Here is a 14,564-nt window from a genome sequence, read left to right as displayed (position 1 = left end):
GGTTTGGTAAAATGAAACCAGCTGTAAACATTGTGTCTGCTTGAGACATTTCTTCAGATGTGTGTGAAGTGTGTGATCATTTGATCTGATCTGGTTCAAATGTACCTCCGGGTCACAAACCTTGGTATAATCATCCGTTGGCCTTTGAGCAGCAAAAAAGCGTAAAAGTGGCAACTTTAATGTGGATCTAATGGTGCTGGATGAGGGAGACTGGCCTCAAAGATGACCTTGCCCTGGTGAAGGATTAGTAGTTGGGCAGGGCTGACTGATGTTGGGTCATTGCAGCTTTGATCACTTCTTGTTTTCACTTCAAATGAGCAAGCTCAGAAAGGTTACACAGGGAGGTATTCATCTAAAAAAACATGACAGTTAATTAAGGACAGGCACGAGGTGTGTGTGTGTGTGTGTGTGTGTGTGTGTGTGTGTGTGTGTGTGTGTGTGTGTGTGTGTGTGTACTGTATGTGTGTGTCTGTGAGTGTGTGTCTGTGAGTGTGTGTGTGTGTGAGAGAGTACAAGGAATGATGGACAGACAGACAAATAGAGAGAGAGAGAGATGGAGGGAGAGAGAGGAGAGAGAGAGAGGTAACACTCCATAATAAGGTGCCATAATAAATATCAAACTAGTAATTACCTAACCCTTTGTTAATATTTGTTAATTGTTACTAACATATCTATTTGGCACAAGTTAATAGTTTTTTAATAATTAATTAAATATTAGTTGTTTGCATAAAATCTGTATGTTAATGTTTTAGCAAATCTATTAACTAATATTGTATTAATATGTGTTAATAGTTAACTAAATGTCTTTTTGGCACTAATTAACAGTTATTTCTTGCATCATTTAAATGTTAAATGTTTATTTGCAAACTATATGTTAATAGAAAAGTTAATGACTTATTATTATTTAACTAATTGTTATTAAACTGTGCTTCTGCCTATCCCAATATGAACCGCTCTCCATAGGACCCTTACAATAGATAGATAGATACTTTATTGATCCCCAAGGGGAAATTCAAGAAAAAAACACGGAGCTACCTTGACATGCTGCCACTGTTGTCGGCGCCGGAACCGCTTGCAATAAAGTTGGTTAAGCTTAATTAATATATTAGTTGTATATAGCTATAAGCGTGGGGCCCCTTATAATAAAGTTGGTTAAGCTTAATTAATATATTACTAATATATAACTATCAGTATGGGGGACCCTTATAATAAAGTTGGTTAAGCTTTATTAATATATTAGTAATATATAATAGTCAGATGGTGAAGGGACTGAGACCAAAACTGGCTTATCATATTTATTCCTTTAGGAAAAGTTAAAACAAAACAACAAGTAGTTGAATGGGCTATATTACATGCATCATTCCTATACCATCACTGTCAGCCCTACTAGCAAGGGAGACATGCGACATGGAATGTTCAGGTGCACAGAATGACAGTTTATTAATATTCTGAGACTCACTAAACACTCACAGACATAGACCATAGGTAATGCATAAACATAATGCTAAACTAAATGTACATTCATTTCCTGCTAGACTGAATTGCACTTTCCATGCACACTAAGCTAAACTTTTATCAGATTTTACAGAGTTTACAGCTAGTCACGTTAGACTCAGTGTCTATGACAGACATCCCAACCTGCAAAAAGTCATTTCAGGGAGGTATCACGACCCCCCCCCCCCCCCCCCCCCAAAAAAAAAAAAAAAAAAAAAACTTTAGCCTAGTCAGTCGGCCTACACCACATAAGGAAGGCCTATAGATAGAAAATATTTAGATTTTGGTAGTTTGGTGTTTTCATGTAGCCTTGGCAACTAGCCATCTAGGCTATAGGCCTGAATAATATGCACATTAATTGGCACTTAAACTCACCTCAACATGTCTTTTGCAATCATTTCACCTGGCATGGGCAATGCTAAAGTCACTGTTACAAACAGGGCAGCGTGCAAGACTAGGCCTATCATTATGTTTTACTCTTATGAGACAAGGGTAGCCTACATTTTCGTTTTTTTTGAGGCACTGACTCTGCTATGACGCTCTTATTCATACACTGAACTGATTAATTAAGTTCGGGAGAAAAGAGATCAATTAAAGCCCGCCTACACTGAAAACTGATTGGTTGATTTAGCGAAACAGGCCAATCAGGATGCTCTCTCTCTCTTGGATGCGCTCAGGCACACACGCAACACCCCCCCCCCCCCCCCTCTCTCTCTCCCGTCGTGTGCGCGCTACACTCAGATGCACATGCGGTCTCGAATGCTCGCTCTTGATCGCTCACTCTAGATTCCGGGAGATTTTATCTAATTTGCGGGCGTCAGGGAGCTGCTATCAATATACGGGAGACTCCCGGAACTTCCGGGAGACTTGGGATGTCTGCTATGAACTCGTGGTCACAATGAAAACATTAAAGGAACCGTATGTAAGATTGTGGCCAAAATGGGTACTACAATCACTTTCAAATTACTGTAGAGCGGTGTATCCCCTTCCCCTCCCCTCTGACTGGCAGAGTTGGCAACCGGATGACGAAACACTACTGACTTTGTGATTAGTAGATAGGTGGAGGGTGGCCATTAGGCCAAAACACAACATGACAACATCAACATCAGTTGAGGGCTGCAACTTCAATATGACAATATCCTGGCCAGACTACTGTTGTCAGTGATATAAGTATTTGAAATGAACATGATTTCTTAATGTCTAGTGACATATCAGGGCAATTTTATGATTAATTGAAATACAATTTTTACATACGGTTCCTTTAATAAACGTTCTCTAAGTTGCTAGAATTGCACCCAAATCTTAACAATACATGTAAAGTAACAGTAACAGGTGGTATATCAAAGTGTTCAACTTAAACAACATTTTACAGTTACAAAATTAAAACAAAGTGGGGAGAGCTTTATACATTCAACTTACGCAATGCAAAGCATACTGCTTCTGATCAGCTATGGCAACAATACAAGGACAAAACGCAGCAGAGCTGCAGTATAGCGTTTCTCCAAAGGGGGCTCCAAAACACCAATCTCAATAAAGCTGCTTAATTACGGCGAAAATCACATACAAACACTATACTACATTTCTAACTCTGTTAGACCCCCCTCCCCTGAATTTCACCAAATTCAAGCAGCAACCAAATAGTACTTCCAAAGGCAAAGAGTACACTACTTTCAAAGACTAGACAGAGAGTCACCAATTACAGGACAGCCAACCAAGGTATCCAATAAGGATGAAGTGGAAGAAGAGGAGCGCACACTCTCACACAACCAACCACTGGCAGTAGGGTGCCTTATACACCCCACAAGACCATAAAGCCATTAAAGCCATACATTTCATAAATTATCCACAAAGCTAATAAGAAAAGCTCGATAAATAATAATATGTCATTAACTTTTATATTAGCATATAGTTTGTAAATAAACATTTAACATTTAAATTATGTAAGAAATAACTGTTAATTAGTGCCAAAAATATATTTAGTTAACTATTAACATATATTAATACAATATTAGTTAATAGATTTGTTAAAACATTAACATACAGATTTTATGCAAACAACTAATATTTAATTAATGATGAAAAAACTATTAACTTGTGCCAAATAGATATTTTAGTAACAATTAACAAAGGGTTAGGTAATTACTAGTTTGCTATTTATTATGGCACCTTATTATGGAGTGTTACCGAGAGATTCAGTTATAGTGACTGAGATATTGAAAAAGGAAGAATGAAAGTATATTGTATGCAAGAGAGAATGTGTGAGGTTGAGAAAAATCGATAGAGAGTTTGTTGTTTGCTGTGAATATGTTGACTTATCCATTGTTTGGTGATGTTATACGCTACAGACCTGACTGTTTATTTGTGGTGTTGTGTTCAGTCCACAGAAGCTCTGAAGCCTCAGCCTCACCCTATCACTGGTGAACTCCAGGTACAAATTTAAAACATAAAATATATGTAGATACTATTAATCAGTTATTTATCAATGTTTCCATATCACATATCTCAGGTTGGTGCCCATATTTGAAATTAGAGTAGTATTACTATCAAGCACAAGGCTTGACCATCATTAGATAGTATTTCCAAGTGGAGTAGCAAATATCCTTGTGTGAAATATAATACAGCACATAATTTAGCCTGCATTTCTTTTTCCAGCTTCAAATCAATTATGACAAAAATATGGGTAATCTGATCGTCCATGTCCTGCAAGCGAGAAACCTTGCTCCCAGGGACAACAACGGCTATTCAGACCCCTTCGTTAAAGTCTACCTCCTTCCAGGGAGAGGGTAAGCAGTCACTTTTTAATTTTGCTTTGGCCTTTCATTTTGTAATAAATACTTTAAATCAAAATGAAAACTAAAATGTTCAAATACTGGAAGATTTGAATGTGAGCCCAGTCCAAGAAAAGCCTAAACCTCTTCTTTACGTGACTCTACTTAACTTGTATAAACAACAGAACCAAAAAACGCTCTAATATTCAGTACTGCAGTGTCTGCTTCAGGCATCAGCTGAAGTGTGTCTTCCAAGCACTTTTGTCAATTTATATCTCAACACTTGAGCTTTGTTATCTGTGTGAGAAGCTTGACCTTTAAAGTTCTGTTGAGATTACAATAGGCAGCAGAAGTCAGCAGTATGACTAGTTTCACACCACTACATCTGTTCTGGGCTCTTCACATGATCGATTCAGAATGCTGCTGTTGAAATTACTGACATTTACCAAAATCCTCCATTCAGTCTGTTCAAAACTTGTTATTGTCAGCAAATGCCTTAGCATTGCTGCAAGTTCCTAAAATGGAGTTCCTGGTAAGCTCAGCCCAAGTAAAGATTTCAGAAGTAGCTGATTATTTACCAGGCACTTCCCAGTGGTCTCTAAATCTGTAATTTAGCTAAAATAGAAACACTAAGACAGTCCATCTCATCTCCTATGTTCCTGAAATCAACAAGAGAAGAAGCCACAAAATCAATATGGCCGCTTTGCGTATCAGGCAGTGTAATGGTATCTACTATCTCCTAATGGTCGTATCTGGCTTGTTTATATGATTATAAGGCATTATGTACACCGTGCTGTCTGTATCTGATCCGGCTGCTCAGCAGGCTGAACCAGACTCCATTACATGACAGTTTCCAGACGCTGGATGGGCTATGTTTCCTGTTTGTACTCTCCCATCTGTCTGACTGCTTTTTATTTGTTTCTTTGCCTGTGCATATTTTGCTCTCCCCCCACAAAAATATCTCTGGATTGTCACAGCCAAGTCATGGTTGTCCAGAATGCAAGGTAGTGTAGAATTATTATACTTTTTTTCTTCAGGCTTGCTGGTGGGTGGTTGTTCTTGATTTCATTTTGTTTTTACAGCATTCATCAATACATCTTTGACTGTGGATCATCTCATAATCACAGCCTTTTATGTTTATGTTCTGATAAAGGCTTCTTTCAAAAGCATATCAAAAGCAAAATTGTTTTATGTGTGGCCTTGTTTTTTCCTCACAATGCTATTGTGTACAGTCAGTCACACATCCAGACATAAACCATACATGTAAGGTCTAACTCTGAATATTACATGGGAATCTGTAATCTATTCACAACAAAAGCAAATGATTGACAATCATCTGCTGAACACAGTACTGTGAAATGAATAGCTATTGCATTTACAAGCACAGTCTGTTACCATCAATGGATCCAATGTGTTTCAATGTTTCTGAAGCAAACATGTACCTATTGTAGGATCAAAATAATTGACTGATTTGTATTTGTATTTTTCTATGTTGCGTGCATCTGTATGTACACATCTACATAGTCATCCATTGCGCTGTCAGCATCGTCACCTGATCCTTTCTCCATGTGAGCTGCCATACGGACTGCCAAGTTTCTTCCTGCCTCCCCTAACTAAGCTTAGTTCATACAACCTCTGTCTCCTTCTGATGATGTTGCAGTGCTGAGAACAAGCGCAGAACCAAAAGTGTGCAGAAGAGCCAGAATCCGGAGTGGAACCAAACTGTCATATACAAGAACATCCACCTGGAACAGGTACCCCTCACAAGCCCCTCCAGCACATTCAGGATGGCTGCTCCCATACAGTACAGTATGTCTTATCAGACAGAGTAATTGTATCGTGTTAGGAGAGGCTATGCAATTTTACACTGGCAAGTGTTTAGAAAAGAAGAGAGAAAAACACCAAAACAGTGTACCATGTATGGCTATATGAACACATTGTAGAAACATGTCCCAATCTATATGGACATATTTGAATGTGTGTGGTGCTTTGGCTACATTTGTTTGTGTGTGTGTGTGTGTGTGTGTGTGTGTGTGTGTGTGTGTGCGTGTGTGTGTGTGTGTGTATGTGTGTGTGTGTGTGTGTGTGTGTGTGTGTGTGTGTGTGTGTGCATGCGTGTGTGTGTGTTTGTGTGTGTGTGTGTGTGTGTGTGCGTGTGTTTGTGTGTGTGTGTGTGTGTGTGTGTGTGTGTGTGTTTCTCTGTGTGCACACATCAGTGTTTTCCCTGGAGGCCCATTTTGTATTGTACTCCTCAGAGTTTCCACAGATGTCTCCAGTTTAGAGCCGCCTCCTGTCCTGCAGCTGAAAAGTGTGGTTTTAATTAGGCCACTCTATATATCAGCATGACTCTGTTTCACCAGGAACGTCCCCTAAAATCACCCCAAAACTAACATCCTATGCAGCTTTTTTTACCCCATCCATAAGTTAATGCTGCTGAAAGGTTGTTTTTCTTTTAAAGGGCGTAAAAAACATTTTTATTTAGAGGGTTTGTAATGTGACAATGCGGAATGAAACTAAATACATTTGAATACATTCCAAATGAAACAAAGGAGGATTACATAGACAGGAGGCAGAGATGGAACACAGACACGCAGTGTTTGAGTGCAGATTTAGATATTACTGGAAATCTCCTGAAGTTGTGATGGTTTTATCTAAGCTCGCATAGAAGTGAATATATGTTGAATATAAACATGTTTATATTTGTTCATTCCTTTCTCCCATCTCCCAAATAAGCTTAAAAGGAAAACCCTGGAAGTGACGGTTTGGGATTATGACAGATATTCCTCAAATGACTTCCTTGGAGAAGTAAGTGCTCTTTGCCAATATATTTATCATATTTAATATTTATTTATATTTATTGCTGAGCTGCCACTCCACACTTACATTTATCTTATTTATATCTGTTCAATCTTTCCCTTCATCATCTTAGCCATCAGCACACAGTTCCACTTATGGTATGTGTCTCCATGCCCCTAGGTGCTGATTGACCTCTCCAACACAGCTCAGCTGGACAACACACCTCGCTGGCTCCCCCTAAAGGAGCAAAGCGAGAGCATCCAACACGGCAGAGCCCATCCCCCACAGGGCCCCGGCGGGCCAGGCGGACAGGGAGGACCGGGGTCTGGGGGTCAAGGTGGGCCAGGGGGATCTGGAGGTCCCGGAGGTACCGGTGGACCGGGCAGCCAGCAGTCCCCTAAAACCTCAGTCATCAAGAGTCGGAGTCATGGCATCTTCCCTGACCCAGCTAAAGGTAGGGTGACGGGTACTTCTCACCGCACATGATCAAGATTTCAGATGTGGCAGTGGCTTTAGATTACTGTAAGCATCCTTAATAACAAAGTAATGAAATTAATAATGAATAATAGTACTATGTAAGTAGTACATGTTATTGTATGTCACTAACCTTAAGTTAAATCCTAACCATAACCTACATTTCATATCATTATGTACTAACTAAGATGTATATTGATTTTTAATTATTGAGTTAACTTGCATTTTAGAGTGTGTAGTAATTAAAGGCAGCTAATAAGGGGCATCAAATAAAATGAAGTAGAGCTGAGATACCCATAGAAAGTGTCCCTGGTTATTGATCTGCTAGCAAAGACAAGCTTGGTGCTTTGTTTTTAAGCCAAGCAGCAGCTTGGCTCAATTGTATGCTTAAATGTTGACATCTTGCAATGCTGTACTGCAAAGAACACGCTAAATCAACAAACAGTGCAGGCCTAAAAGAACTCAGAAAAGAAAACAGCTGGTGAAATGTCAACCAACCCAGGTGAGACAGAACATCCCAAGGGAGGCCGCCTCTTCAGCGGCGCATATGGTCCTCACCTGACTTGATTTTCCCTCTTCCAGATTCACAGATGCCCACTATGGAGAAATCTCACAGCAGCCCCGGCAGCTCCAAGTCCTCCTCGGAGGGGCACCTGCGTTCCCATGGACCCTCGCGCAGCCAGAGCAAGAGCAGCGTCACACAGGCACACCTCGAGGAGGCGGGGAACGCTATCGCTGCTGCCGAGGCTGCCGTGCAGCAAGCGCGCCTCCAACCAAGTAACCCCTTCCCCCTACGCATGAACACACAGCTTATCTGACCTTTTCCTCTCCTCTCTCTCTGTCCTTCTCTCTCCCTTTTTTGCTCTCTCTCTTTCTCTCTCTCACTCTATCTCTCTTTGTCTTTCTCCTATCATTTCTCTCAGAATCCTCCTTTGTTTTTGCTTTTCTGTCCCTCATGTGTAAGCCCATCTGTCATGTTTTTTGAGTGTTACTTTTGTTCTTTTGTTTTATTTTTATCTCAATGTTCGTTCTATAGTGCAAATGCAAATTATAATCAGGGCCTGCTCAAATAGCTGAAAGCAATTTCCCTTTAAAGCATTTAGCCAAGCTGGATGGGAGAGGCTTTTAAAATGATTCTTAAAAATGCATCAGAGTATAATTTAGTGGAATGGTTTCACTTAGCACATTCTCATGAATATTTGCATATTGTCTAGTCAGAGCAGAAAAAAAACATTATTATTCTCTGAGAGACATACAAGGTTTAAATGTCTGGATAGTCAATAATTTACTCACAATTATTTACTCACAATCTTAGAATTAGAATCAGTTTAAACTAGCACTTGCAAACCAAAGTTACTGAATCTTTAGCCATAAAAGACCTTTATTCCCCTGATATAAAATTATATTGAAACCTAAACCTTACCACTGACTAATGCGAGGTGTGTTTCAGCCCCTTGAGATGTCAGTCGCTCAGTCCATACACCCAAAAGCCTCAGCAACTGCTGACAACAGACCCTGTATAGTCTGCACCCCAACCCCGACTGAGAAACTGAAAACCCCCACAGAGTGAAAACCTCTCTACTAACACTTCCTTCAAGTCACTCTGCCAGAGGATGCTTGCAGTCCTTTGTAAGCTCCGGGTAATTTTACTGGATATACATCCTGACCAAATTCAAGTGTAAGCCATGTTGAATTACTGAACATCATTAATATCAGTTGTTTGTAATAGCACAACATGACTTTTTTGACTAGTATTTAGTTGTTTTAGTGTTAAGTAGATGTGTACGTATGTTCTTGTTTCAGTGAGCAGAACAGTATGTGCCAGATTCAGAGCAATTTAAAGGAAGTGTTACTGAGACCTATCATCATTAACACATGTGTTATTGCCTTTGAGTTTCTAAATCCAAAAAAAAGCATCTCGGTGTGGAGTCGTTCTCTCCTCCCTCCCTATGTGTGGTGCATGCACCTCCTCCCAGTCTGATATGTGTAAAAAGTCCTGCTCCACTGGCCAGGCCTCTTCCCTCCAGTGGACCAACCCTGTGTCTGTCTGCATGACTGTGACTTCCATAAGCTGGTTCCATGTGAAGGGAAGCACATACCCCTAGACGAGTGTCTTATGTCAATGCTCATTTGACACTCATGAATATGCTTCAGACTATCACATCACAATAAAATACATGAAGATAAACAGCCACCCTATGACTGCACACACACACACACACACACACACACACACACACACACACACACACACACACACACACACACACACTTAAACACATGCGCAGTAGAAGAAGTCCCCTAAGACACCACCATCCAACTCAATCTGACAAAGCTGTCTGCATCGGCCAATGAGAGCGCAGCTTCAAGTCAGCTGACCTTCAGCGAAGGACACGCCACAGACTGGAGGAGGTGAGAGACTCATGACTCCACCTGCTATCTCTAAATATACACTGGGTAAAGGTCAAATTTGGACATGACCTGTGAAGATTGTTTACGTCTATTTTTTTATTCTTTTTGTCGTCCATCACCACATGAGTATAAGCATCAATAAAGCATTTGCAGACACTCAGTAATACTTGTATGCTGCCAGTAACCTTTGATACACAGTTAATCTTTTTTGTTAGACATGATAAAATAAAATACAATAAGGGTAAATTGGCAATGATTCAGTTTGAAACTAATTATTTAACAAATCCATAAATTATTCTAAATGGATGATAGGTATTTTAGATAAAATAGATTAAAATAAAATGCTTTAGGATGTATAATAATGCATAAAAGCTCTGATGAATAATGAGGAATTCTTAGAGAAGCCAAATAAAATAAGAACAGTAATCCATTCCGTGTGTTGACCATTACACACATGTGTTGATTTGACAGTATGTCCTTACCTCACCTTTTGATTTAAACTTTCATACTGTGTTACACATAACATGTTTCATGCTCCTTGTAAAATCTGAATGCTTGCTCACATAGCATACACACACATATGCACACTCAGACGTATATACACAGAAACATACAGACAGACACAAAAACAGCTACACACACACACACACACACACACACACACACACACACACACACACACACACACACACACACACACACACACACACACACACACACACACACACACAAACACACACACACACACACACACATACACACACCACACCACACACCACACACCACTAACCGACAAGGCTCTCTTGTGTGTGCAGACAGGACAAATCACAGAATAACAGAAAACTCTACTATGCCTGGTCTGAGCGATGATTACCGGCTGGATGCAGAAGATGGCACAGGAACCAATGCAGTGGACAGTGCCATCTTTCAGGTCCCACAGCTGTAAGTCACCTGAACTAAGTCGTCTTTAATAGTTTTCATTACCATCAAGACTGTATGTTTGCTCTGGTGGATGTAAAGAAACTCAGTAACTCAGTATATTTACAATAACTAATTTCTTTTCTCTGACTGAAGAATTTATGATATTGCTTGGTATGTTGATACGTTGCTGATCAGATCATAAACGGCCACAGTAATGAAGAGGGATGTCTGAAGAACTTGTAGGTATTTGTTGATGTTTGTGGGTGCCCGTGTCAAGGGCTTACGGTGTGTCTGGTGATGTTGCTGATCAAATAGACACAGCAATGAAGAGGAATGACCAAAGAATATGCTGGTACTTGTTGGTGCCCTCATCAAGGGTTTGCATTTTGTTTGGATATGTTGCTGATCAGATCATAAATGGCCACAGCAGCATAAAGGATTGACTGAAGAATGTGTTGGTATTTGTGAGTGCTGGCATCAAGGGCTTTCTGTTTGTCTGGTTATGTTGCTGATCAGATCATGAACGGCCACAGCAATGAATAGGAATGACTGAAGAATTTGTCAGTATTTGTTGGCAGAGAACCCGCCATGAGTGTGGATGGGGGTGGGTCTGGGACACCAGATACCACTGCTGACCCTTCTGGAGGTGTCTTGGGCCTAATTAGTGAAATGCTCTCAAAAGTTGTTCTGTTGGTGATGTTTTATGCCCACAAAGGTTGATTTTGTTTTTGACAGTAAATAGGCTTGGTTGTTGATTGGCCGCTGTGTGAAATCCCCTACATAAAGCACTAGAAATTTACTATCTCTCCTGTGAAATTCTCTGTAATGTCCAGTGACATTTTCTGTTGGCTAGCAAATTCATCGATTCATTTGTCAGAATGTCATTGCCATATAACTGTTATATTCATTTTTTATTCTATTTCTATATTCATTTTTTATTCTATCTATTTTTTATTCTATGTATATTCACAGCTACAGGTTGAAGCTAAAATGTGAAATGTGTTTTCAAAAAGCAAACCAACAATATATCTCTATATCTGTGTCTAGGAAGAACATCCCAAATGGCATAGATAAGAACGGAACTGACACTTTGACATCAGAGGGTAAGAGTTTTACACACGCACGCACGCACGGACACATACACACACACACATATGCATATGCATACATACAATACACATATGTATATGCATACATACAATCCCACAACCACCTACAACCCTACACATGCACAAACACACATTTGCCCACCTACAACCCTACACATGCACAATCAACATTCTCCTTTGGGGGGGGGGGGGGTACTTTTGAGGAAATTCAAACAGGGTTGTAAGCCAATCCGCCACTCCAGTGACGCACACCTGAGGAGTCGGGTGTACGGGCGAAGGCCTCACCTGACCAGCGTGCCTGGCCACGGGTCTGGTTACAGGTGCTGACTGAGCAGTGCTTGGCATCCGCTCTGTGCTCGCTTCAAACAAAGCCAGCCAGGGGCAACCATTCAGACAGGGGAAATGGAGCGCCATGGCAGGGGGCATTGTGTGGTTAGAGTTGGCAGCCTTTACTGAGTGCACCGTCATTCTTTGCTAACAGCTCTGCTGATTGTGCCATGATTATCTCAGTAGCCTGTAGCATATCATCTTCTTTACAGTTGTAATATGTTAGATGTTAATCCATTAGGATAGAAAGGGTGAAAGAAAGACAGACCTCTTACAGTGTCCATGCAAGCTGAGTTCAATTAAGCCAAAAACACATTCAGGCCTATTTTCTTATCACATTAAGTCATGAGGCAGCAAAAGAGCCTGGTGATGGATCCATCCTTACCATCCTTTTAGATTCATAAATTGCTTGTGCAGTTTCAGGGGCTGAATTATAAATGTTGTCTTTGTCTTTCATGATTATAGGCTTAAATATAATCCATGATCAATCAATCTCTTTTTAAAAAAACATATATTATTGTATCCTTGTTCCACTCATCTAAGAAAACAATTAATTAGTGTGAGTCACATTTTAGACACAAGCATGGGCACTGTATGCAAAGCTGTTACCACATAAATCCACTAGGAGGCAGTTGTGTTCTGTTTTTGTCAAAGCACAAAACGGCAAAAATGGCAAAACAATAGCAGCACTAACAGTCTAACATCTTTATTTTTAGAAGATTGTTTAAATGTTTAAACAATGAGCCTCCAATAATATCCACTTGTAGCCTAACCCCCCCCCCTCCCTCTCTCTCTCTCTCTCTCTCTCTCTCTCTCTCTCTCTCTCTCTCTGCCCCCAGGTAAAACTCAGGTAATGGGGGAGATCAGAGTAGCTCTGAAGAAGGAGATGAAGACTGAGGGAGAACAGCTGGTGCTGGAGATCCTTCAGTGCAGGAACATCACATACAAGTTCAAGTCACCTGATCATCTACCAGGTAAAACACACACACACAAACACACACACACACACACACACACACACACTGCATGACTGTAGGCACATTGAGTATAATCAATTGTAATATTTAGTTTTTTGTACAGTATTGAGGATTTTCATACTGTATATTTTGATTAATTATTAAAATTCAAATGAAAAGTTAGATAGATACTTTCATAACTAATTGATAATCTGATAGTTGATTACTTGTCAAATCCCCCTCAATATAATAGCATACGTGTGTATGTGTGTGTGTGTGTGTGTGTGTGTGTGTGTGTGTGTGTATGGCAGACCTGTATGTAAAACTGTATGTAGTGAATGTGGCTACACAGAAGCGCATCATTAAGAAGAAGACCCGAGTGTGTCGGCACGACCGGGAGCCCTCCTTCAACGAAACATTCCGCTTCAGCCTCAACCCTGCTGGCCACTCCATCCAGGTCAGTGCCAAGGACACTCCACAGCTCCTGGCCCACGCTGGCGGCTGCCCATATGCACGCCCTGTCTGTCCATATTAAGTGAAGTAATGATGATATAATTGACCCTGTAGCTGCAAATAAGGTACTTCAGATTTTATCATTTCTGACATAAAAATGCTGTAATTTTGTTATAATATGTATTTACCTCCTGTAAAGATATCTCTCCTTTTCTAAGTATGCAGCTTGAATAAACATGAAAAGACATTCCATTTTGAATACATTTCATGAACAAGAAATACAGGTTCTATATTACTATCAGTAATTTTGTATGATTTTGTAGATCATCACACATACCATACATGTTAATTTTGAATATTAAGTCAATTGTTTTACCCCAACTTTCTCTCTCTCTCTCTCTCTCTCTCTCTCCCTCTATCCCTCTGTCTCTTTCTATCTCTCTCTCTCCTTCTCTACTGATATGATGCAGCTTTTCCTTGTGTCCAACGGTGGGAAGTTCATGAAGAAGACTCTTATTGGTGAGGCCTACATCTGGCTGGACAAGGTGGACATGCGCAAGCGGGCTGTCAGCTGGCACAAACTGCTGGTCAGCTCCCAGACGCAGCCGTGATGGAGCAGCGCAACCCCATCCCCCAACCCCCCCCCCCCCCCCCTCACCCCCTGCCCCACCAGAGCTGGTCAGGGAAACCCTAGGAACACAGTGACGGAGTAGGATGAAAGAGGGAGGGAGTAGGATGAAAGAGGATGAGATGAACACAGCAGAGGAGGTGGAAGAGGGGGAGGAAGAGGAAGAGGAAGAGGGGGAGGAAGAGGAAGAGGAAGAGGGGGGCCTGTGAAAAAAAGATGACAGGGC

At 40.6% G+C, this 14,564-nt stretch overlaps 1 protein-coding gene across 1 annotated transcript in view; it reads left to right on the top strand.

Moving 5' to 3' along the window:
* The window catches only part of pclob (piccolo presynaptic cytomatrix protein b), a 74,812-nt gene extending 60,491 nt beyond the window's left edge, over positions 1–14,321 (top strand). The window contains exons 22-32 of the mRNA XM_076272783.1: positions 3,872–3,922; positions 4,147–4,277; positions 5,923–6,016; positions 6,996–7,067; positions 7,239–7,512; positions 8,115–8,340; positions 10,512–10,886; positions 11,913–11,968; positions 13,141–13,275; positions 13,569–13,714; positions 14,181–14,321. Of these exons, the coding sequence (XP_076128898.1) occupies positions 3,872–3,922; positions 4,147–4,277; positions 5,923–6,016; positions 6,996–7,067; positions 7,239–7,512; positions 8,115–8,340; positions 10,512–10,886; positions 11,913–11,968; positions 13,141–13,275; positions 13,569–13,714; positions 14,181–14,321 (1,701 nt within the window). The remainder of the gene's footprint in view (positions 1–3,871; positions 3,923–4,146; positions 4,278–5,922; positions 6,017–6,995; positions 7,068–7,238; positions 7,513–8,114; positions 8,341–10,511; positions 10,887–11,912; positions 11,969–13,140; positions 13,276–13,568; positions 13,715–14,180) is intronic.
* The last annotated feature ends 243 nt before the right edge of the window (positions 14,322–14,564 follow it).

The sequence above is a fragment of the Alosa pseudoharengus genome, unplaced genomic scaffold, assembly GCF_046254945.1.
Source record: "Alosa pseudoharengus isolate Yale_2024_CS ecotype anadromous, Long Island Sound unplaced genomic scaffold, YU_APseudo_1.1 YU_APseudo_1.1_scf_10, whole genome shotgun sequence".
NCBI lineage: Eukaryota > Metazoa > Chordata > Actinopteri > Clupeiformes > Clupeidae > Alosa > Alosa pseudoharengus.
Note: the sequence above shows the minus strand (reverse complement) of the source record. Positions and strands in the feature narration are given on the sequence as shown.